Source organism: Phaeodactylum tricornutum, chromosome 17, assembly GCF_000150955.2.
Source record: "Phaeodactylum tricornutum CCAP 1055/1 chromosome 17, whole genome shotgun sequence".
Classification (NCBI taxonomy): Eukaryota; Bacillariophyta; class Bacillariophyceae; order Surirellales; family Neidiaceae; genus Phaeodactylum; species Phaeodactylum tricornutum.
The window spans coordinates 250,753-276,401 of NC_011685.1; the positions used below are offsets into that span (position 1 = coordinate 250,753).

At 50.4% G+C, this 25,649-nt stretch overlaps 13 protein-coding genes across 13 annotated transcripts; 6 read left to right on the top strand and 7 right to left on the bottom strand.

The window, feature by feature from the left end:
• Positions 1–648: 648 nt before the first annotated feature.
• On the top strand, positions 649–1,176 carry PHATRDRAFT_15031 (predicted protein; the record flags this gene model as incomplete). The annotated part of the gene is made up of 2 exons (XM_002182765.1): positions 649–829; positions 1,004–1,176. Coding segments are annotated over 2 exons (354 nt in total), but the record flags the coding sequence as incomplete, so codon positions are not given.
• Positions 1,177–3,154: 1,978 nt separating this feature from the next.
• Positions 3,155–3,832, bottom strand: PHATRDRAFT_15063 (predicted protein; the record flags this gene model as incomplete). Its single annotated transcript, XM_002182891.1, has 1 exon — positions 3,155–3,832. A coding segment is annotated over one exon (678 nt), but the record flags the coding sequence as incomplete, so codon positions are not given.
• A 1,023-nt stretch (positions 3,833–4,855) lies between these two features.
• Positions 4,856–5,735, top strand: PHATRDRAFT_48368 (predicted protein; the record flags this gene model as incomplete). The annotated part of the gene is made up of 2 exons (XM_002182766.1): positions 4,856–5,016; positions 5,140–5,735. Exons 1-2 carry the CDS (start codon positions 4,995–4,997, stop codon positions 5,733–5,735), a joined length of 618 nt encoding a protein of 205 aa, XP_002182802.1. The 5' UTR covers positions 4,856–4,994.
• Positions 5,736–6,026: 291 nt separating this feature from the next.
• On the bottom strand, positions 6,027–6,706 carry PHATRDRAFT_14945 (predicted protein; the record flags this gene model as incomplete). Its single annotated transcript, XM_002182892.1, has 2 exons — positions 6,027–6,321; positions 6,411–6,706. Coding segments are annotated over 2 exons (591 nt in total), but the record flags the coding sequence as incomplete, so codon positions are not given.
• A 1,132-nt stretch (positions 6,707–7,838) lies between these two features.
• Positions 7,839–9,068, top strand: PHATRDRAFT_38809 (predicted protein; the record flags this gene model as incomplete). Its single annotated transcript, XM_002182767.1, has 1 exon — positions 7,839–9,068. One exon carries the CDS (start codon positions 7,839–7,841, stop codon positions 9,066–9,068), a length of 1,230 nt encoding a protein of 409 aa, XP_002182803.1.
• Positions 9,069–9,255: 187 nt separating this feature from the next.
• PHATRDRAFT_48370 (predicted protein) lies at positions 9,256–10,997 on the bottom strand (the record flags this gene model as incomplete). The annotated part of the gene is made up of 2 exons (XM_002182893.1): positions 10,356–10,997; positions 9,256–10,188 (listed from the first exon to the last, which is right to left on the bottom strand). Exons 1-2 carry the CDS (start codon positions 10,710–10,712, stop codon positions 9,256–9,258), a joined length of 1,290 nt encoding a protein of 429 aa, XP_002182929.1. The 5' UTR covers positions 10,713–10,997.
• A 662-nt stretch (positions 10,998–11,659) lies between these two features.
• PHATRDRAFT_48371 (predicted protein) lies at positions 11,660–12,903 on the top strand (the record flags this gene model as incomplete). Its single annotated transcript, XM_002182768.1, has 2 exons — positions 11,660–12,405; positions 12,539–12,903. The coding sequence occupies exons 1-2, from the start codon at positions 12,102–12,104 to the stop codon at positions 12,901–12,903; spliced, it is 669 nt and encodes a 222-aa protein (XP_002182804.1). The 5' UTR covers positions 11,660–12,101.
• Positions 12,904–13,065: 162 nt separating this feature from the next.
• PHATRDRAFT_22388 (peroxiredoxin) lies at positions 13,066–13,952 on the bottom strand (the record flags this gene model as incomplete). Its single annotated transcript, XM_002182894.1, has 2 exons — positions 13,514–13,952; positions 13,066–13,400 (listed from the first exon to the last, which is right to left on the bottom strand). The coding sequence occupies exons 1-2, from the start codon at positions 13,878–13,880 to the stop codon at positions 13,066–13,068; spliced, it is 702 nt and encodes a 233-aa protein (XP_002182930.1). The 5' UTR covers positions 13,881–13,952.
• A 672-nt stretch (positions 13,953–14,624) lies between these two features.
• Positions 14,625–15,856, top strand: PHATRDRAFT_15083 (predicted protein; the record flags this gene model as incomplete). The annotated part of the gene is made up of 2 exons (XM_002182769.1): positions 14,625–14,898; positions 15,006–15,856. Coding segments are annotated over 2 exons (1,125 nt in total), but the record flags the coding sequence as incomplete, so codon positions are not given.
• On the bottom strand, positions 15,836–17,563 carry PHATRDRAFT_54892 (predicted protein). The gene has a single exon (XM_002182895.1). It carries the CDS (start codon positions 17,515–17,517, stop codon positions 15,946–15,948), a length of 1,572 nt encoding a protein of 523 aa, XP_002182931.1. The 5' UTR covers positions 17,518–17,563; the 3' UTR covers positions 15,836–15,945.
• A 185-nt stretch (positions 17,564–17,748) lies between these two features.
• PHATRDRAFT_48375 (predicted protein) lies at positions 17,749–21,746 on the bottom strand (the record flags this gene model as incomplete). The annotated part of the gene is made up of 5 exons (XM_002182896.1): positions 17,749–19,048; positions 19,167–19,598; positions 19,675–19,970; positions 20,049–21,008; positions 21,084–21,746. The coding sequence occupies 5 exons, from the start codon at positions 21,744–21,746 to the stop codon at positions 17,890–17,892; spliced, it is 3,510 nt and encodes a 1,169-aa protein (XP_002182932.1). The 3' UTR covers positions 17,749–17,889.
• A 581-nt stretch (positions 21,747–22,327) lies between these two features.
• PHATRDRAFT_48376 (predicted protein) lies at positions 22,328–23,525 on the top strand (the record flags this gene model as incomplete). The annotated part of the gene is made up of 1 exon (XM_002182770.1): positions 22,328–23,525. The coding sequence occupies exon 1, from the start codon at positions 22,380–22,382 to the stop codon at positions 23,523–23,525; it is 1,146 nt and encodes a 381-aa protein (XP_002182806.1). The 5' UTR covers positions 22,328–22,379.
• A 124-nt stretch (positions 23,526–23,649) lies between these two features.
• PHATRDRAFT_48377 (predicted protein) lies at positions 23,650–25,041 on the bottom strand (the record flags this gene model as incomplete). Its single annotated transcript, XM_002182897.1, has 2 exons — positions 23,742–25,041; positions 23,650–23,700 (listed from the first exon to the last, which is right to left on the bottom strand). The coding sequence occupies exons 1-2, from the start codon at positions 24,987–24,989 to the stop codon at positions 23,650–23,652; spliced, it is 1,299 nt and encodes a 432-aa protein (XP_002182933.1). The 5' UTR covers positions 24,990–25,041.
• Between the last annotated feature and the right edge of the window lie 608 nt (positions 25,042–25,649).

Here is a 25,649-nt window from a genome sequence, read left to right on the forward strand (position 1 = left end):
ACGCCACTGGTGAACCCAGTTCAATCTTCTGAATTACTTTCGTCGTTGGACTACGACGGATGTTACGTTCTTCCCAGTGCGCATTTTCCACTCCTTTTAACCTTTAATGTCGACCAAAGGAGGAATTCAGACTTGCGTGATGGGCAAGAACGTCTTTATAAGACAGCGGTCCGGATTTCTAAGATTCGCGGATCGAAGCTTGTGCCAAACGTATCGTATATAGTAGACGGAGCCGTGGCTGGAACGATAGCATCAACTCGGAGTAGTCAATCGTCGACGTCTTCTCAAACTGATCATGAATGGTCCAAAGCGAACGGAATGTTAAAGTTTGACACGCGATCGTCTTGGGGGGCGCCACAGACGCTGTCGATTCGACTTTCTTTTGAAAGAGCATCTCGGGGCCAGGAAGAGGTCGGATTTAGCTGGATCGATCTCTCGCAATTTTGGCAACGTTCTAGTACCACGAGAAAGGCGAAAACATTCACTTGCTACGCCAATATTATAGACCCAGGGCACGACACACAAGTGTTCGACGATCAAGGCGATCTCTTTGATAGCAACAGGGAGTCCATTGAACTAGAACTTAGAGTGACAGTTAAAACTGTCAATTTTGAAGAATCTGGTCAAGGACGTTTCGGACGGAAACGGATGCTTTTATACAAGCACGACGATGACCTAAGACAGGAGGCTTTTGCCGTCCAATTTATTCGAACTTGCGACCGAATTTTGAAAGCTTCTGGTCTTGACATGAAGTTACTGACTTTTGAGTGCATTCCTGTCGGCACTAATCGTGGATTTGTGGAATGGGTTCCTGGCAGCATCGCGCTCAGTGAAATTTGCCAGCCTTTTGCTGGATCGATTCTTGGCGACAATCCAGGATCAATTGTCGATGAGAAGTCCTCTAGTTCCCTACCTGTACAAGCAGGTCTAACAAAATACGAGTCTCTACGACGTCTAGGCGGGCAGCAAAATCAATCGTTGCGCAGCCTTGGCGGAAAGTCAGCAACAGCTCGTTTTGCGAGCAACCCTATTCAAGAATACCTCCGAGGAGTAGCATACGACAAGACAGCTCCCTATTTTGTGTGTCGTGATGTGATGGACCGATACATCAAGAGTTGTGCAGGCTACTGTGTTATTACCTACATTCTTGGGGTCGGCGACCGACACCTGGACAACCTCTTACTGCACCAGAGCGGCAGCTTCTTTCATTGCGACTTTTCTTTCATCTTGGGCAGAGATCCAAAGAAACGCCTCCCGCTACGCATAACAGAGGACATGGTGAATGGTATGGGAGGAAAGCACAGCGATAACTTTGCCAAATTTCTTTCTCTAGTTGGTGCGGCATTTTTGTCGATGCGGCGTCCCGGGACTGTTCGTGTGTTGCTGTCCATGGTGCGCCTTATGGAATTTTCGCACTTACCGGATGTGACAGAAAATCAGACGACCGAGGAGGCTGTTCTAGGAATGCGTGATCGACTGAGGTTGGATTTGTCAGAGAAGCAAGCTGTGGCTTTTATTGAAGAGCTCGTGGAAACGAGTTTGTCAAATCGGCTTTGGCTAGCTGTAGATGCTATTCACTCCCTCGGAAAAAAGTTCTAAATTCTCCTGCTACACAAATTTTGGGTTTTGGAGCTATGAATTTAAACGCCGAATGCAGGTCTTGCAATTGCCGTTGCCTTTTTCAGTTCATTGCAGTTCGGTCTGTTCCTGTAGTTGGCTCTGGTAAGCGCATTATTACTGTGGTGTCACTGTACGATCACAACGTAGAGCAAAAAAGTTGTCAAATTTCAAAACAACATCCCACTGACGGCTCTCGAAAGATTGTCTGGAAAAGCAATGTAGGAGACGTAAGTGATGTTTGGAATCTGGTTGCCACAAGTCTTTTCACCGAAACCGCCAACAGTCGTCATGCAATACAGTGCATTTCTACACCATGTCTTGATCACTATAGCCACTATATTCGCTCTAGTTATCATGTCATTGTTTTAATTGAGAGGCGTTGCTGTTTTTTCATTCCGCTGGAGATGAACTGTAAATAATTGTAAGGAGCAACTTGCGCAGGTTACTTACTGTTCATACGTTAATATCAAATTGTACACATCGTGAGTACCGGAACTTTACTCTTCGAAGACAACGGAGTTGATAGACGCACAGACGGGATGAAAAAAGACAATCACGGTCAAATCAGAATGGTCTTTCGGACAATACTTTACTCTTCCAGTACATTAATTGTCAACCCTTAGAGATTGTTGTATCTGTTGAGCGCCGTACATGGAACAAAGACCCGCTGGCGATGCCGACCCCAGCATATGGACGCCCGATCGCTCTCCGCGCATTAGTTGCGTTTCTGACACTGCAGCTAGTTCGAGGTTTCAGAGTTCAGCCTTTATTTTCTCAACCAAAACACTCCAGATATGCCTTGACGACGACTGTAGTGTCGGCCAAGAAAGTATCAAAGCAGCCCACTAAATCATCATCACCGAATGGTGGGTTTGGATTCGCCTCCAAATTGCCGGAAACACCAGCGGCGACCGGATTTACTGGGGCTCGAGCCCTACGAACGGCAGCCAACGGATACGATCGGTTACGCAAGGAGTATGGTGTGGCGGCCGCGTGTCGGGACGTCTACGTGCGATCGCCATTGAATAGCGCCACTACGTATTGGTTTGTTGGAAAAGTTGCCTTCAACCCGGCATCTTCCACGACGGCTACGCAAGCCGTGTTGGCACAAAAGCGTTTGATATTGGACTACTCCAAGCTCAAGTTGCGACCGAACAATTTTGGTGGCAAGTACGCGAATGCGTTGGAACTATGGTTGGCTCCGGGCGATTCGGAGATGGATGTAGTACAGAACAAAGTTTCACTGGAAGCAGTACAGGGATCAGCGTCATCGGATCTACCGGAAGACTGGAATCGATCCGACGTTGGGTACAATCCGGAGATTTACATTGGCGAGGAGAATGAAAAAGGGGGGCTACGCGTAGAGCGAGATGAAGAGGGTCATCCCACCAAACCAGTCTTTGACGTAAACGAATCGTTGTAAAAGAGTTTTTAACTGTAAATGCAAGCGCCACTACTTATGGCCAAACAGGATTCACGACACAGTTGTCATCTGGCGTGGAGCGAGCGTGTTTCGTGCACATTTCGTACGACTCTACTCATCAAAACCATGATTCAGCGGCAAGGTCATATATTCTTTCGAATCAAAATCCCGCATGGGTGTTTCTCCTCCCGCACAGGGTTCCAACTTGTGCACGTCTGTCACGGCACTGGTCAATTTCTGAATTCCTTTTTTACCCGAGCAGAAGCAAATTTTTTCCTTGGTTGTGGGATCCACAAAGGGTCGGACCAGCATCCAAAACGTCCGAAAGACAAACGGCGGATGCACAACGTACGCCCGGTACATGCGTTCCGGATAATGCTTCTGTAGAATATCCAAAGTGTAGCGGGAGGTCGACATGGGCGGGGCGTGTCGCATTTGGAAGCCGTCGTAATCAATCACGAGATTAATTTTTTCCAGCGGCACGGTGGCTCCAAGCTCCACCGATTTGCGTCGCGTACAGGCAATGGCCTTTTCCAGACTCCATACCAGATGGCGCATGTTGTTGAGTTCGTTGTTGGTGTTTTCGCGCGACGGACGCATGTACATCAAGGCCCGACCTTGCGCGTCGAAGCCGCGACAGTAGATCTTACCCGTCTCGTTTTCGCGCAAGAGGATCTCGCGCATTTCGGTATCGTCGCCGTGCATGCCCTTGCGCACGCGAGCGACGTCAAAGTCACGACGCCACGCGAGCGTTTCACGAATCTTGGCCACCGCCTTGGGGACACTGCCCTACAAGAAGCACACGAACGAAAGTATCGAATTGTATCAATGAGAGTATTTCCTTTTGCACCAGCGCGAGGAGCAATGTGTTTTGTTCGCTCACCTTTTCCGCGCGCAAATGACGAATGGGCATGGTGATATCGTTCATGCTCACCTTTTCTTCTTGCGTTAAGGTTTTGAGAATCTGGACCAGACTCTCGCGTTCGACGTCTTCACCAAAATGCATCGGCTCACCGCCAAGGTAAGGCTCGTTGATGTCCACGGTTTCAAAAGCAGGCAAGTTGCTACCGACGGCATTGAGAGTGACACCGCTAGGGTTATCAATGACGTCGACCCCGTCTTCTACCGCATTGTCCCGTTCCTTCCTCAAGGTGCCGTTACTAGAGCCGGGCACTTCGACCGTCAAACTTTCGGCGTCGTCATTGGCGGAGGTCATCTGGACAGTTACGCACCGTACAAGTTACAAGGGACAGCCAAAGTCGACGACGAATGGGATGCATCGCCGAGACCGGTTTTGTGTCGTGGGTTAGGTGCAGATCCTGTGCCCCCAGTCGCGTCTCACAACTCCGACGGAGTGTGCCGAGAAGAGTCCAGCGCCCGAAACCGAAACCGGCAGGCATACCGTGTGTCTCCGGGGTATGCTCCTTCCCATTTCCCAATTCGTTGGGCGTACTTTCTAACGAATAGTACAGCCACCTGAAACAATAATAAACCCTGTCGACAGTCACGCGGACGGAGACCATACCACATTGGCAGACCAGCCCGAACGTGAATACTGTGGATCTTGTTCTGCAGATCCGTTCGCTCTTAGTTAGTTAGATACTAGACATTTTGAAAGTGTCCGACGGGTTCCCGAAATTCGCGCGAGAAAATCGGCGACCCTCGGACTACGGGAAAGTCGTCCCCACCTCCCAATTGAAGTGATCGCTCACTCTCTTTTCATCGCCGACACGATCGCCGCACAAAGATCAAAAAGTAGCTCATCACAGCACACAATACATACATTGTTCTCTGGTCGAACTTTCGACCTCTTGCAGCCCCAACTTATCTCGGCGTTTTACACCACACGAGTCAGTTACAATTCTTGGAAGCCGCTCCGTTCAGGTACTTGAATAGTCGTTACGATCCCGACGTAACAAAGGGAAGAGAGAATCACCCATTGCACACCACCATGAGCGGAAGCAATCCCTTTCGTGACTAAAAGCCCGCGACTGTTCCTGACTTGCTTTCCTTTGATTCCTGGGAACACTCCTCCACTGCGGCGCCACCGAGTATTCAGGAGACTTTTTCGGCGGCGACTGATTCGCTCGCCGAAGAGGAGGAAGAAGATTCGAACCAACGCACCACGGAATCCCGACAACCGCCACCGTCGCGCGTATCTCCGTCCGACGTGAAACTAAATATATCCGGAGCCGACTACGTCGTCAACCAGGCAGTCTTCCGCAAACTGCAAGCCTTGCCGTGGCGGTACGAGCCAATCACGGAAGCCTGGAATTTACACACGTCCCCGTACCTCTTTGAAATTCTCCTACAGTACGTCACCTTTGGCGTCGTCCCCGACGCGTCCAGGCTTTGCTCGACGGATCTGGAAGAACTCGTGCCCATGACCATGGTCTTGGGTTGGGACGACTTACAGATGCATCTCGAACAACGAAAGAAACCTCTCCTCTCCTCGAAACGACGTCTGTTGCGACGGGGCGGAAGTGGAGTCAAGGATTGGGGAGATCCGTCCCAAACCTCTCAAAGACCCACACCTCAGACTCACTCCACTTCTGGTGAAAGTACAAATTTGTTCTCGAACATGGCTGCCGCGTGGTGGCGTGGTAGCGCTGGACGATCACGAGGACAACGACGTGCTGGATCCGCGAACGGCCGAGGATTGTCGCAGTGGAGCACCCACGCCGTTGAGTAGCAAGCAAGCAAGGTAGTTTGCTAGCTAGCTAGCTAGAGGTACTTTGCTTGCGCAATACCTTGCAGTTCCGCATAGTGAGGAAACGGTAAGAGATTGCAGTCCATTCTTCTCTTCTTGTTCATGTTATGATTGTCCGTGTCCGTCGCCCGTTGGCTCGAGTACAAAAGTATTTAATAATTCATAAAAAAAATCCAAGTGCAGTTTAACATTGTGATTCTAGAGCTCTAGTAAGCGAGCCTTGGACACTAGTCGATCTTCCCTCCTACTCTTTTGCTCCGAACGATTGCCGTGTTAAAATATTGTGATCAGCACAAAGGCGGAATACAGGAGGGCAATCGGATAGGCCATGAGATAGCGCTGATTGCGCATATTGCAACCCACTTCGAGTAGACGTGTACTCGCCGTTGTACTCCACAAAATCGTCAAGACGGCTAGAATACGTGCCAATGTGTTCAATTGAATAATGTTCACCAGGACAATTTTCACGAGGGCCAAGATATTCACCGGCAGCAACGCGTATCCCAGAATACTCGTCACGGTCCAAAACGAAACTGCCTTTGGACTCATCAAGTTCAATATCAGTGTCCTAAATATCCCAACAAGCAAAGAGGCAGAGCGTGAGACTCTACGTGTTAAAGCAAGCCGTAGACATTACGTTCCAATTGCAAAACTTACATGGCCATACAACCGAACAATCCAAAGCCGTAAATATAACCGAATTGGAGTTTCCCCGCCAGCAGCATTTCTCCTCCCAACGTGAGCGCCAGTGCCAAGGGTCCGGCCAAATCAGCGTCTTCGACAATCAGTGCGGGGTCCGTCAAGGCCGTGTTCTTGTTAAAACGTTGCGAGGGCAGCACTACCGCTTTTGTTTTGAGCAGAATATGTTCCACGTTGATACCCAGTTCCTCCAACAGCGGAGGCTCGTTTTCGAAATCGCCGGCAAAATAGCCTTGTTGGCCCGACGCTCCCAGATTATCAGAGGAAGCGGCCGCGCGAGGGATGAATACGTTGGCGTTGCTTCGATCCGACGTATCCATCATGCCTTCCAGGCTGGAAGAGCTCTCCATCATGGACGACGCGTAGGCTTGCTGTTGCTGTGGTTGGAATTGAGCGGAAGACTGTTGCGGCTGCTGTTGGTAGGCTACATCGGAGTGCTCTACACTAGCAGTAAACCAGTCACCTGGATCGGCGGCGGGGGCCGGAGCCCCGTAAAATGCTGGCACCTGGGTCGGGGTGGAAAGGGGAGCGGCTGTTCCGCTGGGCTGGTGGTGTACTGCCGCGGGTGGTCCCTGTCCCGCAGCCGAGTTTCCGTAATAAGACGACGTCGGCCGAGAGCTTTTTACTGGTCGTGTACTGCGCACCGTAGAAGTGTTGGTGGCGAAACTGGGAGGCGGCGCACCGACGGAGCTTCTCGAGGCCGGAGTACTCGAGTTCAAACCGGTAGTTCGGCTGCCGGTTGGAGCCGGATGAGGTGCTCGGGATCGAAACGAGGGTGCAGTTTGGCGACTGGAGTCATTGCGTGTTTGCAATACCGGGGGTGTCGCAGTTGCGGAGCCGTTCGGCTTAGGCGGCGGAGGAGGGGGTGCTCGGCGTTGGGAAAGAACCGGAGGTTTCCCCTCGAAATTATTGAAAAAATCGTTTGACATGTTGAATGAGATTCTTTCGTGTACCTTACTCGCTAAATCACGTTCATAAGCCTGGCCGATTAGAATGAAGATTTCCAATGTAGCGGAAAGAACGAGAGTAAACAGAATGACCCCAGTCGTTTAAAGCTCTTTTGCCATGGTCGTTTTTGACTCTTGGGTTGTTCTCGCGTCCCTGCGCGCTGTCCTGGAATTCATTGTCAGCAATAAGTGTAATGAAAGTCAGGAAATACCCGGAGGTTGAAATTGAGAAAAGCATTCCAAGCTAACTGTCTGTACTCCTTTCCGTGAATCATTTTAAAATACACGACTAATAGTCACTGTAAAATCGAAAAAACCGAATGTCTCACACAATGTTGTGACCATGGCGAATTTTTCTATTGGTCGCAATCGAAAAAACACTTTAAAAGCAACGAGGATATCCAATGTACAATTAGTACAAATCAGTGTTTTCGTCGTTATGGGGGTCGGAGTGTTCGTAAACTTTTGGGTAGCGATACGGGTAAGCGATCGGCAGCCTTCAGTGAGCACAAGGGCAGAGTCTACGCAATCGGTAATGTCCATGACTTTCGCCGTGTCGGGATATGACGAATCTAGCTTGATACGTGATAGATCGTTCGGCGTTTCCGTATGGAACGACTCCACCACGCTACCAACTTGGATGAAGGAGTACTTTGATTGGCATCGAACTCAACGGCAGCTCCTCTTGAACGAAACCAACTACGGGCAGTTTACCTTTTTAGTCGTCCGATGCTTGAAACACGACTTGAAATGCGGAGGGACGGCAGATCGGCTCAAGCCTCTACCATTCTATGTGTTGCTCGCTTCCCGTATGCACCGCATTTTACTGTTCCATTGGGAACGACCCTTTTTGTTGCAAGAGTTTCTGGTACCACCTGTCGGTGGCGTAGATTGGCGGTTGCCAACCTCTTGGCGTCGTGACCAATTCTCCGATACCATCGAGATAAAGAACCTTAAGGACATAACCCCGTATCTTGCAAAGCCTCACTCGGGTCGATATCGTAAGCCGTTGCCCGCTATCGCATGCATTTTGTATCAGTCGCACGATCACGGTGCTTTACAATACAACCAACTCGCCGTACAGCAAACGAAGGAAGCAACCTACGAGGAAGTTTTCCGGGATTGCTGGAATTCCTTTTTTGTCCCTTCTCCACCAGTACAAAGTCGAATCGACCAATTGCGCCAATCCCTCGGATTGGTCCCCAACGAGTACGTGGGAGCCCACGTGCGGTCACAGTATCATTCTTACAACGGCAACAAGAAGTTAAAAGTTTTGGTACAAAACGCCGTTGCGTGTGCCTCTCGCCTTCGTACGGAGGTCCGGCAGAGCATTTACGTTACCGCCGATTCCGAGCGCGCACTCCAGGTGGTCGGAGAATCCTCTGTGGGAATGCGCAATCTACCGGTAGTCCGTCGGAAGGGCGATCGGCCGCCACTCCATTTGGATCGTGGTGTTGCGTACTTGGCCAAGAGTGCCACCAATTGGACACACCACGACGATCCACGAGCCTACTACGATATCTTTGTCGACTTATACCTGTTGGCAGGGAGTCGTTGTATTGCGTACAACGTTGGCAACTACGGCAAGTGGGCCATCCTCCTTTCGTCGAATCGGTCCTGCACGATAAATCACGGCAAGACAACGTGTCGTTGGAAAATATTATCGTAGCTACCCGCATTTCGCTTTTGAAAGAATAGTAATAAGAGCCGTTGGTCTTTCATGGCTCAACGGCTAAGCTAGCCGTGCGTCCACTGTGGATGACGGCGTCCCATAGTGGATCTTATTCGTTGCGCACAAACACACATCCCAACCACCAAATGGTTGGTTCGCGTACCCCACGCATTCCCGTTCCTATTTATTTGCTCAAGAAATCCGGCACGTCGGCTTTGGAGACCCCGGGCCCTCGTCCCTGATTGAACCCGGTTGCCAGCACCGTGATCGACACTTCATCCTCAATATCGTCGTCTACCAAAGCCCCGAAGATAACGTTGGCGTCTTCGTGTACGTTGTCGTAAATGACGCGCGCGGCGCGGTTGACTTCTTGCAGCGACAGATTGCGGGGTCCGAGAATGTTAAAGACGACTCCGGTGGCGTCTTGGACGGGTTCGTCCAAGAGCGGACTGCTGATAGCCGCAATGGCGGCGTCCTCGGCACTGGTCTTGCCGACACCGGTTCCGATGCCCATCAAGGCACTCCCGGCGTCTTTCATCACCGACCGAACGTCCGCAAAGTCCACGTTGATTAGACCCGGTCGGACGATGATTTCCGAAATCCCCACTACACCTTGTCGTAGAATGTCGTCGGCCACACGAAAGGCCGCGGTGACGGGGGTATCGTCGGGTATAATTTCTAGCAGTTTGTTGTTGCTGACGATAATGACCGTGTCGACGTGCTGGCGCAGTCGATCGATGGCGTCGGTTGCCTGACGCATCCGCCGGCGTCCTTCAAAGGCGAATGGCTTGGTGACGATGGCGACCGTGAGAGCGCCACTTTCCTTGGCAATTTCGGAAACCACCGGCGCCGCGCCGGATCCGGTCCCTCCACCCATTCCGCTGGTGACGAAACACAGGTCCGTGCCTTGGATCATGGCAGCAATGTCTTGGGCGGATTCTTCCGCAGCCATGCGACCGACGTCAGGGTCGCCACCGGCGCCCAGTCCGCGCGTGACGGCGGAACCAATGTTAAGCACGTTGGCTCCGAGTGCTTTGGAACGACCCAGGGCTTGTGCGTCCGTGTTGATGGCCCAGTACTCGACACCGCCCACGGCAGTTTCCAGCATGCGGTCCACCTGTGGAGCCAGAAAGAGAGGTTGTTGTGCAATGGGGAAAGAGAGAAAAGGACGAATGAGTACGTTTGTGTATGTGTATCCGAATCGAGTCTCCGTTGGAGCAACACTCGAGACGTACAGCACAATATGCACACAAACACACACACTCGAACACACAAAGCACGTACCGCGTTACAGCCGCCGCCTCCGACCCCCAGCACTCGAATGACGCAGGGACTCAGTCCCCCGTCGGGCATGAGGGGTTGATTGGAGGACCGGAGTCCGGGCACGTCCTTGACGTTGCGAAAGCCGAGAAAGGTTCCGCGTCCGTTGGCCAACTGGTGGGGTTTACGGGAAGTGACGAGTGGTTGTTGTGGACGACGAGGTGCGTCGCCGTGGTCGTCGGACGATGCCACGGCCAATGCGCCGGGTGTCGTCGATCGGCTGGGAGCGGAACGAACGACAAAGCCCGCAGTGGTGGTGATCGGCAGCAGTAAGCACGCCGAAGACGACAACAGTACCAACAGTCTACACGGAGACTTCATCGTGCAAGCTATGCGGTGTAGTCGTGGGGGCGCAGAGAGTGCAGTGAGTGTACCGGAGGATCCAAGCGTCGTCGGGGAAGGGACGGATTGGAATCGGCTGTGTGCGTGCGGGCGAGCTCGCGTTCGGCACGTCCAAGGATTCGATCGATTGCTTCGGCAGAGACGACCTAGTTAGCTAGCGAACTTTACCTAACTACCTACTTCGAGAACGGTAGATCCAACCAACTGCAATCCGTTTTGGTTTTTGACTACCTCCAGCAGTGGTGGAGTACGGTAGGTACGTGTTTGCCGGTGTATGATTAACAAAGACGACGGTACGTTTATAGGTATATGTTTGTACGTTTGTATGTATATATGTAATCACTGCGTCTCATTCGTACCGCAGCATTCGGTAGTGTGATACTGTGTTCAAGTGCTCGTCCGTTCCAACGACGCACAAACACACAAACCAAAACGACGGAGGGGGACAAAAAACAGACACACGAGCCACCGATGATACGACCGTCGTCTAGCTATAGCAGGGACGGTGTGGACGTGGGGAACAGGACGGACACTGGTCCCGACACACGCACCTCTTTACGGACAAAGCATGGTTGGTGCACGCACGAACTGTCCAAGACAAAGTGTCACTTGGAGTTTCCAGTTGTCCTCCGATGCGCGCCGCGCCACTCTCGCGCGCGCTAGCTTTGGGAGTCGCGTGTGACACCATCGGTGTCTGTGATTCCACGCGTCCCGTCCATCCCGACAGGGTCTTCTCTATCGATGTCCGGTGCGCGATCCGAACGAATAACGCCACCCCATCGTTGGACAGACGCAGGCTAGGATTCCTAAAAACCTACTCTTGCCTTTAGGTTAGGGTTTCCATGGTCACGTTCGTCGTTACGGGTACGTTCCCCGTCCTTATCGCCGACACTTGCCGAAACAGACCACACAACTACTGCAGCAATTCTCGAGAAAGCTAGTAGAGCAACCCAACATGCCCCGCATCCCCCGCCAATCTGTCGTACGGTAGACCATCTCTGCTTTGTTCCAATCCGTACCAGGTGTTGCGGTCCGGAAGACCGAATCCATCCCTTTGCCTTCTTCTGGTGCCTCGTGGATTGCTTGCTCGTTCCCTCACGAGCCCGCGGTTCCTCGTTGCCCACCCGACAAACCTTCCGCTCCGTTCCGACATCGCAACGTTCGCTCGACGCATCGGTGATTCTCACCAAGTAACAGTCACGAGACCAAAACTAGCGCATTCGTACGGCTTGGTCTGCTGGAGTGTATATTTCCACACATATATATACGCACACACAAAAATATATATACAGCGGTAGAGTTTATACCTGTTATCTGTGTTTGGAGAACACTCTCTCAACCAACCCCACAACACCCTCCACACATCACATGTGGGGAAACACGGCTACCCTTCACCGCCCGGGTGTACCGGTAATGGTGGTGGTTGCACTGCTGCTGCTCGCCACGTTCCCGTCCACCAAGGCTTTTACAAGCCCCCGAATTGCGAGATGTTGGACTTGTACGCATTGGGTACCCGTACCTTTACCGTTGCGGTCCACCAATAACGACGACGACAACAACAACAATCCAGAGTCGTCCTCCGCGCCACCTCCGCGCCCCCGAACCTTTCGGGAAGCTGAAGTGCTGGGGTTGCAGTGGATGCAGGAAGGGAACTACGGTGATGCACTCGATGGTACGTACCAACAAAAGGATCGTCCGTTCCCATTCTTCCAAACCCGATCGGATACTATCACGAATGTTGACGAGTGTTTGCGGCACAGGCTCGGAACTCACTCCCGTCTCTTTTGTATTGTGACCATGTGTAGCCTTTCAAAACGGTTTGAAACTTCCGGGGAGTAAGAACGACGTGGTCCGCACCAAAATGCTCTCCGGTCCGAGTCCAGTAGGCGGCAGTATGGGAGGCTACGAAAGCAAACGATCCAATTCGTTGGACGAATTTGAACTGCAGGCGGCACACTACAACATGGCCTGTGCGCACGCCCAGCTGGGCAACGTGAATGACGCCATTGCCAATTTGCAAACCGCGTTCGAGAACGGTTTCGATAATTACGCCACGGTACGTAGTGATCCCGATCTGGAACCCATCCAAAAAGAAAAAGACTTTGAAACGCTCATGGCCAAATTCGAACCCAAGAAAGGATTCAATCCGTTTGGGTTTTTGGGCAAGTAAAACAGGACGGAAGGAAGACTATAGGGTATAAAGAGATAGGAACATAGCTAAAATATAAGATCCGGAAAGCGCCAAGTTTTTTGCCTGCATTCTGTTCCGTCCGTGAAGCATCCCGGGTGTTACCACCGTCGCGCTGCACATTCCACTAGATACACGTTACGGTCAAAGCTCCGTTTTTTGCTGCAAATACGCGAGCATGGTGTCGGCGTCACTGACTTCGAACGGATCGGGTCCAGAATTTTGCAAAAGCGGTTGTTCCACAAAGAGTTTCTCAATGACACCGTCGTTGACGACCATACTGTAACGCCAGGAGCGTTCGCCAAAGCCTCGTTCCACGTCCCACAGTGTGGACATGCCCATGCCTCGGGTAAAGGCCGCGGCACCGTCAGGAATCAATTTGACCTTGGTAAAACCCAAGCCACCAACGGTTTTGTCTTCCGTCAAACCCTGGTGCAAACCCCACTGGCGCATGACGAAGGCGTCATTGACCGACAAACCTAATTTTGTGATCCCACAGTGCCAACGAAAGGCCCAAAATGGCAAGAGACAAGGTGAGACTACCATCGCGTCGAGTTTGTGCACACACACACACAAAGAGAGAACGACTTACAGTACACATCGTCTACTCCTTGTTGACGAATTTTGTCGTAAGCTGCCTCGTATCCGGGCAAATGCGTGGACGAGCAGGTGGGGGTAAAGGCTCCCGGAATCGCAAAGACCACTACCCGCTTGCCTTTGAAGTAGTCATCCGTCGTACGCAACTTCCAGTCGAACGGGTTCGGATCGTTCGATTCCACGCGACTCCGCGTGAGAAAGGTGACCTCCGGAACCCTGTCTCCTTCGGATAAGGGCGTCGTCCAGTCGGACGGAAATTCCACGCGGGACGTCGCCGCCGACGCCAAGATTGGCGTGGACGCAACGAGCAGTGCGACACCAGCGACCAACGTGAGGATATTCACGCGCTTATAGGACCACATTGTGATGGTTACTGTCAATATGTCGAGTCGAGGAGCGCTCGTTCGTGTTGCGAAGAGACTATGAAAAAGGTGCTTTGGCTGGTGTGTAATTACCCAAAGTCCAGCCACCGTGAGAGCGGTGCCCAATTCCGCAGAAAGCCAATAGAACCCGTGCTCGTCGCAACGAGAATCTTTCGTCTCTCCGCCCACACACGGTCGTCTTTGCCCATGGACCTTTCCAAACAGCACGTCCGTCGTCGGCAGAAGCTTTCACTTCCAGCTGGAAGCCATCAATGAAATATTGTATGACGCAAGATACACGACTCAATCTTTTGTCATTACCGGGATTCAGTAGTGCTCATTCGGAAACGGACGAAGCTGTTGATGTAGTTCTTGTTGTCCGTGATACCGGATTGGACAGTCCACAAGAGTTGATAGTGGGGAACGACGCTCTCACAAAGGTGTACCTTATTCACAGTCATTCACTACCCTTCCATGTCTCCTCACGAAGCGGCGTTTTCCGGTTCTGCTGTTCCGGCGCAAACTTTGGCGTCGCATTCCTGGTCGGCCAGCGAACAAAAGTCGGCCACGGATCGCTTTGTCGAATTCGTACGCTTCGAGACGGTTTCGACGCTGGCTCCGGACACGGGTGCCTACCGGTCTTGCGCAGCCTGGCTTGTCGACTTGTGTCGCAACGTGGGTCGGGAGGATGGCGGTACGGCGGTATTGGACGAGGTCTTTTTATTGCCCGAAGCACCCGCACACTCTCCGGTCGTCGTGGCAATCTGGAAGGGTCGTGACGAAGGCTTGCCCGTACTCGTCTTGAATAGTCACTACGATGTGGTGCCGGCCGATACGTCTGCGTGGACCGTGCCACCCTTTGCAGGGTTACAGCGGGACGGCAACATATACGGACGAGGCACACAGGATATGAAGTGTGTTTGTATTCAGTACGTGGAAGCCATACGACGCATTCATCGGCTGGATCCAACCTGGCAGCCTGAACGGAGTATCTACTTAACCTTTGTACCGGATGAAGGTAAGCAGCCAACCACTTTTCTGGCGTCGGAGAAAAGTATTGGGATGCTACCTTTCCATTGACTGTGAGTGCTCACGGTTTGTTGTTTGCATCGTTCACGTTTGCAGAGGTGGGAGGCTTTGGAATGGCCGCATTTTTGGAATCCGAAACCTACCGCAGCCTTCCCGGTATCGCATTGGCATTGGACGAAGGCTTGGCCTCCACGACCGACACGTATTCCGTATTTTACGGGGAACGCTTGCCTTGGTGGGTTGATGTGACGGCACACGGTCCGACCGGCCACGGTTCCCGCTTTATCGAAAATACCGCAGTCGAACAGCTGGTGGAACTCGCCAACAAGGCCTTGGCCTTTCGAGATGGCCAGCGAGCGCAACTGGGATTGGACGAGCACGTCAATTGCGCACACGCAGTCGCGGCGAAAACGTTGGGCGACGTGACCTCCCTCAATATTACCACTCTTCAGGCGGGTGTCAGGGTCGGGGAGACGTTTGCCTACAACTGTGTCCCACCCAAAGCGCAATGCAGTTTGGATATTCGCATTTCGCCGCACGTGGAACCCTCAGAGATTGGAGAAATGCTGGATCAATGGTGCCGGGAGTGCAGTAAGGACGAAAAGAACAAGGTTGAATGGTCCTTTCTTGGCAACGGCAACGATATGAAGAAGCATTCCGTAACCTCGACCGACCCAAATCAGAACCCCTGGTATGCTGTCTTTTCGAAAGCCATGGCGGACATGAATCTCAAGTTTGAACCGCAAGTATTTCCTGCGGCCACCGATTCACGCTTTCTGAGAGCACTGGGTATTCGAGCTTTGGGGTTTTCACCCATGAAACAAACCGAAATCATGCTCCACGAAAATGACGAGTACATTCCCGAGTCAATCTTTTTGGAAGGAATTGACGTTTACGTGGGTTTGATTCGAAGTCTAGGCGGAATAGGCAAAGATGTTGATGCATAAATTATAGACTCGTTTTTACCGTGTGTGTAAAATGGAATTGCGTTCACAGACCCAATGGTTGTTGCCAGCGAACTGCTTCTTTATAAACCTCAGCCATCCTTCGACTGAAACATTTTGGCATACGCCACTCTTGTGGTGGTGGCGTAGGCCCCTCCTGTGGCATTGACCATGTTACTGCGTTGATTGACATGCTCCAAACGTCGGTGCGCCATACGATGCATACCGGACTGTCGAAAGGTGGATGAGCTGTGAACCGAAGCTTTCGCATCAAATAGATCATCAACCAACAATGATATGGACTGCATATCCCGGACTGTCGGAGATGCTTGACGACACTTTGCAATGATATTCTCAATTCGGTTCTGGGCTTCCTGGAAGTTTCCTTGATTGGCCAAATCTTCGGCTGACTTCATTTCGCGAATTGCCAGCACACGAAGCAACTGACCTTCAATGTAGTGGTTCTGCGCCGAGTATTCAGCACCCACCGGGCGACGTACATAGCCAATGAACGCATCTGTATTGGCCGGCATCTTTTTGAGCGTATCGGTGTAAGCAAGAGTGACTTCCACGTGGGCCACCGGCAAAGTTGACGTAAATGCTGGCTTGGTCAGCTCCATCTTGAATATCACATCGCGGGACTCTTCCGCGTAGAAGTCTCCAAGAGATACAGTGTAGATGTCATTTTCTCTTTTAATAGCCTGGTCGTGATAGACCTCAACAATCCTTGCTCCTCGTGCTTCGGCTTCGGATGGAAGTCGGATAGTCAAAACAGCATTTTGGGCCACAATCGACATGATGCCACCGAGAGCGTTGCCGAAAGCACTTCCAACATTGCTATCATCTTCGATAAAATAGTAGGCGCCTCCTTGTGTGGTGTCAGCTAAACTCTCTAGAAGTGCAGCATTATGGTCCCTTCCATATCCAAACGTGTGAAGTGTGATCGGTGCCCTACAAACACTTTCAATCTCAGCAACAGGAAGTCGAGTGATCTGGTGCTGCGACGTAGCGAGGTCGTCCAAACACTCTGCTATCATAACTTCGCTGTTGAGAACGTTTGAAGGGTTGTCAGATGGTAGGAGACAGTTTCGAGTGAGACTGACTAGCCCGTCAAGATCACTAATGCCTTCGTTCGCGAGACCATCAGTCAGAAAGAAGAGACTCCGAACAGGGTTTGATTTCTCGATAATCTTCAATTCTTGAACCGCGAGACCAAGTGCCGCTGACATGTTGGTACATCCGCGTGTCGTCAGGCTCTGGATCTTCTGCAATGCGGACGCCTTGTTCTGCTTACTCATGGCTTGAGCAGGAAATTCAACCCGTGCATCCGAGCCGAATGAGATTAGCCCGAAGCGATCTTGAGTTTGCAACACTCTGAGCAGCATTGTCAGTGTCTTCTTGCAAAGCTTCAGCTTGTTGCCGGTCATCGACCCTGATACATCCAACACAACAATCAGGTCAATGGGTGTTCTACAATCTTCGTCCTCTTTGGGCATCGTTCTGGCATGGATAGACGCGCAGAAATGATTCGTCGACACTTCCGAATCAATTCCTATGATGTCGCGCTCTGCAAGAATTGAAAGGTCGAGCGCAGCGTCTTGATGGGGGTTAAAGGAGTCGCCGTCCAACCCTTGAATACTTGCGATGGTCTCGTATTCTGTCATAACGAAAGAGGGTATTAAAATATTACAGAAATTTAAAAATCGGAGATGGATTGGTTTTTATGGAAGCACAGATGGCCGTATAAAGGTGAGCAGGCAATAGTGGTTTTTTTTAACAAGACAAAACTCATTGTCAAACGTGCGCGATTGGATTGAATCGTGCGCAGAGCGCACGCTTGAAAAACGACGAAAGCCAGATTTTGCTTTCGGCTGTCGACCGCGCAAAAAGCTGGAATTACTAGAGCTCTTGTCGGCTAACGAAGTTTGTAAATGTGAAGAGTACTACATTTTATAGCAGATTTAAGAAGCTATGCTGTAAAGCAAGTGACGCTGTGCTTAACGGTGTTACCGATTGAACTCGCTTGTCGGGTAAAGTTACAAATCGACAGCTAGTTTTGCCCTGCGTTGAGGCATCCGCGCCATTCGTTCTTGCTTCAACTTCGTATAAAAGTCAGTAGTTAGCATCATGGCCACAACTGCTTCTCCATGCGCTTCCCACATGTTTCTATTTTCGAGAGCGTAGTTTAAGCATTCATCGCTACAAACTCCAAAGACTCCACAATCTTTCAGCTTTTTGGCCAAAGGAATGACATAATTATCAAAAAACCAGAGTTCGCCTTTGTACCATCCTGGTGCTGGATTTGTGTCCGTCCGACCGGACTTGAAGGCAGCATACATTTCATAGAACAGTCGCTCATTCCACTTGCAGTAGACATCCCAATGCTGCATAGTATGAGATACATCCGAGGCCTGGATAAGATGCTCAATAACAATTGTGGCTTTGCGGTTTGCCGCAATGCTAGCCGACTCGTCCACTTGCACATCAGTAAAGGCCTTGTTCCATCGGTTCTTTCGCAAAGTACTAAGCTCCTTGTCAAAATTATCCGTGGCTAGAACAACGTTCACCACAAGCTGACGGAATTGTGTGAAGTCTGACTGGGTCCTAAACAAAACTTTTCGTAAATCCATGTATCGTTCATCCATCAGAAGATCCCAGGCCAGATCCACGGAATTCTGCTCGGCAATGCTCTGATTTCTATACAAAGAAGCGACATGCGCCTTCTCTTTGATAAGTTGACCATTTGATACGCCGGTGTGATCCACGTCATGGATCAAGGCGCAGAAAACAACAGCAAACTGAGTTAAGGGATCCGAAGTGATGCCGTAGGTGTACGTATGCGCTTTCAAGGCAAACGCGGAAGTATCTCCATCACAGTCAATCCCATCTGGTGCAACCACTCTTTGTAACAATTTGCACATGGACAATTGTACATGACAGGCATGTTCATAGCTATGAAAAGGGTTGTCACGATACATTGAAGCGATTGCAGTAACATAGTCTCGCAATTGCTTCTCAATTGCATCGCTTTCGAAGGTTACCAAATCTGGGTCAATGTCTTGAAGACTGGCAACTGCATTTGCGTCAAATTTGGGCAAAGTGATTATCTCCACTACTTCATCCAATGCGGTTGAGCCTGGAAATGCTGCAGTAAAAAGTGCCAATTCGGCACCATCTTCATTTTCATTGCGCTTCCTGAAGATATTCTCGCTTCGCAACAAGTTGTTTCAAGAGGCCAGAAAGCATTTCAACGTTCCAATCAATTAAGCGGCAAACTGTGTCTGATGAGTGTCTTCTCAGCATTGGCGGAGACATGGACTCCAGAAACTCTTGTGAATCACCCCAGACCATTGAGTTTTTGGACATAAGCAACTTTCTCTTAGAGTGATTGCCATCCACGTCTCGAAAATTTTCCATTGAAGAGCGCGGCGACTTTGCTTGAGATGAGATTTCTAGGCTATCTGAGCTTGGCAAACTCAAATCACGTTCCATTGGTTTGATCCAGAAAGTCTTCATATCCCCTTTTCCCTTGATGTGGATAGACTCAGCTCGCTCTTGGATCCAATGCACTTTTCCCGCACTTCGCAGTAGAACGGCGGTAGACTCGGACACCTGGAGACGATCCGCCATTCCGGAGCTTTCCATACGGGAAGCGGTGTTGACTGTATCACCAAAAAGCTGGAAGCGTGCTCGATCGCCACGGAGAACACCTGCTGTCACCGGTCCAGAGTGCATTCCAAATCGCCTGTGGAAAGAAGGAGATAGAAACATAAGATATTTGTTATAAGTAAACATCTTTGCAGATCAACCTTGTACCTTACATCCGAAGATCACCCGTCTCTGGTCCAAGTGCCCGCTCCAATTTTCCAGTAACTTCCCGCATCCGGCTCCGGCACTCTAAAGCAAATCCAGTCATAATAAGCGCATGGTCTTCCTGGTGGTCTGGTAGTCCAGTTACTGCAACGTAGCTGTCTCCGATTGTTTCAACTTTAAAGACATCAAGCTTCCGCGCGATCTTGTCGAACGCTGCGTATACATTTTGTAACAAAGTAAAGACTTGACCAGGGGAATGCTGAGAACTCCAAGCAGTGAAACCAACAATATCGGCAAATAGAACCTGGAAACAACAAAGTGAAATGATTTCAGCGAATGTGTGAAGAGTACAGCAAAAAAGCCTGACTCAAAAGGGACTTACAGTGCAATTCGGAAAAAAGTCGGCAATAGGTCTTGTTTCGTTGATTGTTACCTCCGAAAAGTCAGCTGTCGACTCTCGAATCATGGACTTGAGGCGCCACTTGGGAGATTCTTTTGAGTATCCTTTGATGCATGAGTCTGAAAAGTCGTCCAGATCCAAAATGTCATGGTCGTGAGGTACATTGATGGCGGAGCCAGTTTTGTTTGCTCCGTTTTCTGTTGCTACTCTAGAGGTGCGCATCAATCGATTGCAAACACCTTCAGGAAAGAGAGACGAAACCAGCGCCGTGGATTCTTCGGCCTGTTGGAGTATCAACTGTTGCTGTTTCTGTACGACATAATCATACAAGATGAACAAGAGCATCGTGAACACAAAAATGAGGGCCACGTATGTGCTGTGCATAGCAGCATCTTGAGAAGAAACCCCGTTCTCCTTCTTTTTGGAATCGTACGTGGAAAACCTGTACTGGCAACTTTCGCTGTCGACCGGAGTCGGTAGCTGTCCTAGCGAGTCGAACAAGCTGATATCTAACTCGTCATCAACGAGGCCGTAGTTGTGATTGTATAGGTCACCTGCAACAAATTCCAAGGAATGTTCGTTCACCATATAGGTTGATGATTCTCCACAGTTGGTTTCGAGCACGGCAATTAGACCATCAGCATTGAAAGTAACATCGGTTTCAAAAACAAGATTCCAGTCTATGAGAGTGGCAAGTACTCCAACCAAACCCATAGGTTCAGAGTGGCTTTCATAGATTGGCTGGAAGAACAGACTCAGCAATCCTTCTTGCGAGTTTTCTTTGTTTCCGTAAAAGAGACCGAGAACTTCATCGGTGGCCGCAAAACTTCCAGCCACGACCGCTTTTCGACTAGATAAAACTTGTTGCAACCCTTCAGCAAATTCCACTTGATTGAGCATGTTAAAGTTGTATGAGTTCCATGGTTGTGCTTGCGGCGTAGTCTAAATCAAAGAACGAAAGTACATGAGAGGACAAGAGAACCAGTATCCAATCCTTTTTGTCAAATTTGTCCGTACCTGCCATAGTGGAAGGTAGGGTCCTGTCCCCAGTTCACTCCCCGCCTCATTGTATATTGAAGGTGAAATTGCCCCGGCCTTGACCGGAGTGGCCCCATCCACCTCACTCTGGTAGTCCAAGCTTTCTTGTAACCATTTTTGGTGATGGTTTACCGCATACGCTTCCCAGGCTTCACGATCAGCTTCAGGGACCAATGGAAGGAATAAAAAATTGGTCGTTTTGACCGCGTTTTGGAGCTTCACACCTTTTTCTTCAAACCGTGGTATAGTGACAAAAGGCCAAGTAGTCACGTTACTTGAAAATTGGGCAAACGTTGACACATCCGAAGCGAAGGCGTCAATAGCTTCTATGGTCGTGCGGAGGTTATTCCTGACACTTCTATGGAGTACGCTGGAAATTTCCTCGACGTCTTCCTGGAATTCAATGCGGTCTGCACTACGAGTGTAAAAGAAAGTTCCCAACGACGCTATCAGGCCCGTGGCAAATAGGACCGCGTACACCAAAAAGCGACATCGACGGACAACTCGTCTTTCCCGAGAAAAGAGTTGTAGTCGCTTTTCCGGACTGTGAATGCTTCCAGAAGATTTGTCGGTCGCATCCTGCAGAGCGGTGGCTTCGTGCCGTGATGAAAGCGCTATGGACGATTCTTCGGTAGAGGCCATGCTTATCCGCTTTTGCGATGAGTAAGAAAATAACAGATTAACACACTTCCGTTGTAGAATTGTGCGGCGAGAATCCTGTTTGACGATTATTGTCAGAACGGCTATCTGCAAACTGTGAGTGTGTTTTGCGTCTGTGATCCGGGACAACAACCTGTCCATCTCAGATTTTTGTACGCAACTTAGAATGTATAGAACGCAGCTGTTCGATATTAAAACAGACCTAAGAAGCTCTTTGGTTTTGTTAAGTGAATGAGATGCCTTGTCCGTTTCAGAAAATTCTATAATGTCATAGTCATTATATTGATCCCGATGGATTCGACACATTAAATTTTCCGAGTTCTTTCCAGTCTACTTACAGGCATTCTCGGAGTTCAAAAGCCTGTCTGAAAGTGGAAATAGAATGGAAGAGCTTTTCAGTGATGACCCGCCTGCTCTCCGACCGCATTTCTATGCTGCAATCAGCAACCCTATATATACGGCTGGTAGGTCTGGGCTGTCTGCGGATTTCGCCTTCCCTCGCTCCAACCAAAATCAAATACTTGCACGTGGGAATAGAAATCGTTCATTGACAGTGAGGTCAACTTCCCTCTAGTTTCCAATACCAGAACACCTCCCTCCGAGTCTTTGCCAAAGATGGAAGCCGCAAGTACAAGCAGCAACAGTAGCGATGGTGAGGACGAAGACTCCACGACTGCGCCTGCCCGTTTAGCCGTCGCGGAAGCACGTACCCGTACAAACCGCAATCGACCCACGGGATCGTCGAGAACTGCTAGCAACAGCAGCAGTAGCGAAAGTGACAGCGACAGCGAAGCTCCTCGAAGATTTCCAGATTTAGCCAGCAGCAGCGAAGACGAGCAGCTTGGTGAGGAAGACTCGTCCGTAGAAGAGCGTAACAGCAACGACAAGTTCGCTCAAGCAGAAAGCGATTGCGAAGAGGAGTCTGAAGAGGGCGATATAGTTGAGGACGTACCGTTGGCTCAACGCATTGAGAAGCAGCGAGAGCAGACTATTGACTTGACACAACGTCGCAAACGCAAATCCGAGGCTTTGAAAATCGCCACGCGACGACTAGCCGACCTCAAGAAAGCGAAGCGCGTAAAGGACGAACACGGAAAGGAAGCACCGCAATCCGAAGTGAAAAGGTCGAAGCACGCTCCAACGGAAGCGTCTTCGAAGCGATCCGATTTCTACAACCGACATGGACCGCAACTGAATGAAAGTGGGATTGGCGTTGAAATTGGAGCGCATCGGTATAAACCACGAGACCCACGAATTTCCAGCCTCAGCGGTCGATTGAACGTGGAGCATTTTGAGCACAACTATGAATTCCTGCAGGAGATACGTGAAAAGGAAATTGCTTTGCTGAAACAGAAGATTACTGCCCGGAAAACAAGCGGCCGCAAAGGACACACAATGCGCCAGCGGCTCGGAATCACGCAGGAACAAGGTGGTGGTAGCGGTGACTTGTTGGAGGAAGACCAGGCCGAGCTTAAGCGATTGCAGCACGAAAAGGCCGCGATGGAGCGACAGCAGATTGATCGGGCCGCTAAGCGGTCCGTTAAGAAAAAACTCCAACAGCAAGTAGAGGAAGGCCAACGCCGGGGCCCGTTTTTTATGAAGCGGCGCGAGTTGAAAAAGTTGCACGTCGAGGCCAAGTTTGACGAACTTCGCAAACGCGGAGGTGACCAAGCGGTGCAAAAAGCCGTAGCCAAGAGGCGGAAGAAGAACAAGTCGCGAGATGCGGGACTACTTGGAGGACGTGATGGTAACAAGTTCTAGATCTATTATGTTAAATTGGTGGGATGCGTATGTAAAATTCGGCAGGGTGCCACTCCTCGTATGGCTTCCTAGGAATAGCTAGGCACTTGTCCTTCCTCTGCTCCGTCAGACGTATTCAGTGTTGTTAGGATGCATCCTGGCCCACACGCGCTGAAAGAACTGCTTGCGACCGCCCCTACGATTTTTGTAGCGTTGTTGCTGTTCATGCAGTCTTACCAACTCCTCCTGCACATAAGGTGGACAACGCCGGCATTTGACAAGGTGGTTGTGAATGTTCCGGTCTGAATTGGCTGATGTCAATGCTTGACAAGTGGCAGGAAAGTAGCGTCCAAAGCCAGCCTTGCCTTCGCAATGCTTGCACTGCATACCGGGGTAGCCGGCCTCGCAATTCTTGACTTTGCTTCGACCGCCGGAGCGGTCATCCTCAGTAAAGCTACACATTTCCATCTGGTCCAAGAGTAGAAAGAGGTAGTCGGTGACGAGTTGACGGTCTTGTTGACGAACGACTTCAACGGTTGGATCTTTGCGCCACTGCTTTTTCGAACCCAAAGTCGCATTGACGCTATGCCGTTCATGTGTCAAAAATTTACACGAATCACCCGGGACACCAACAAATCGAATGCCGTCATCTGTTGTCGCCATACCAAGCTGACCGGCAGATTCTTCCCAGTACTTGCGCCTCCCGCCAGCGCCAGTCTTGGATTTTTCCATCAGATCAATCATGCTCCGCTTGATCCAGTCGGGGATGTCTTGACACACGAGTGAATGGCGGCGCTGCCAGGTTTCGATGGAGTGGTAAATGTTCTTCAGGGAAGAAGGAAAACAAACCGCTCGTTCTTGGCGCTCGTGGTGGGGCCTATTCTTGCAATGGAGACAACGAATACCAACTTGGCCAATGGAAACCCTATTGCCATAGGGCTGCCCGCCTCGCGGAGTCGAAACGTCTCCTTCCGTCGCGCTAAATGCTTCGACGCAATAGCGGCGCATGAAGCAGTGAATCGGCGAGAGGGACTCTTCGTCGGTGTCCAAGGCCAACGAAATAGTACCAGTAAAGAAGGGTGGGGATGCTTGCGGACTGGAATTGTGTTGTCCGTGAGCCGAAGCAGTGAACCGGTTGTCGCTGCTACTACCGCTACAGTCCGATTGGTTCCCGTCCAAACTGGTATCACTACCCGACGATTCTGCCCAGCTAACCACCCCGGACGAAGGAAAAGTCACTAGCATGGGTGGAAGATTGGTACTCTTGGGGAAAGACCGAGCTTTGGATGAAAACAGGGGCTTCCGAGAAAAGGACCGAGCAAAATCTGGCAAAGGCGATGCTGCATGAGGAGCGAGACTTAACAGAGTAGCCGCGGCGGAAACAACATCGAATTCTGGCTTAGCTCCTCGTAGCGCAGTAGCATTAATTTGTTCTTGTGGAGTGTATCGCACCATATGTCGCTCTCGAGTGGTAAGCGGGATCATTGTGCATCAACAGAAAACCGGTGAATATTTCCGATACAGGAGCAGAAAAGTGGACGAATCTTTTGTGTCACTTGGCGAGAGCAAAGGGGAACGGAATCTAGGATCGATCGTGCGAGGACTAATTTGTGAGGAAGACAGGTCTATCTGGCAATGTGCGTAACCATGACCTAACTGTCGGTAAGTACTTTGAATCGTGAGGTTAAACAAATTATATAGAAATGTAGACTTTTATCTGTTGTAAGCCACGACTGTGTGAAGAAAACATTTTTCCATAGGTATCACGGGCACATTTAACCAGTATCCATTCGACTCAACGCTCAACAGTTAATACTCGTTGAAATTAATCCCACAAATAGCGGACAGAAGCCAAAGTCAACCTCTCTTCCGCGGCGAAACGATACCTTTCAACTCACCTATTGTAAAATAGGTGACTAGGATGGAATTACACGTTTCCCTCTGATTTGCTCTCGGTTGATTCCCGAAGGAAAGGGAAAGTTAAACGCGAATACCCTTCATGTTACATGGAGAAGTAACCTTTTTGAACTTTCCGTCTTATCGATATCTCTGTCGTATTGTGGATGTCTACAGCGTTGGGTACAGGTTGTTGCTGGTGCCAAGGGTCGTTCCTGACAGCGGCTGGGCTCTGCTTACTACTTCAAG

What these genes read in the sequence shown, in the direction of transcription:
- PHATRDRAFT_54892 (XM_002182895.1), bottom strand. Translation starts at nt 17,517, where the DNA reads ATGACAGAATACGAGACCATCGCAAGTATTCAAGGGTTGGACGGCGAC.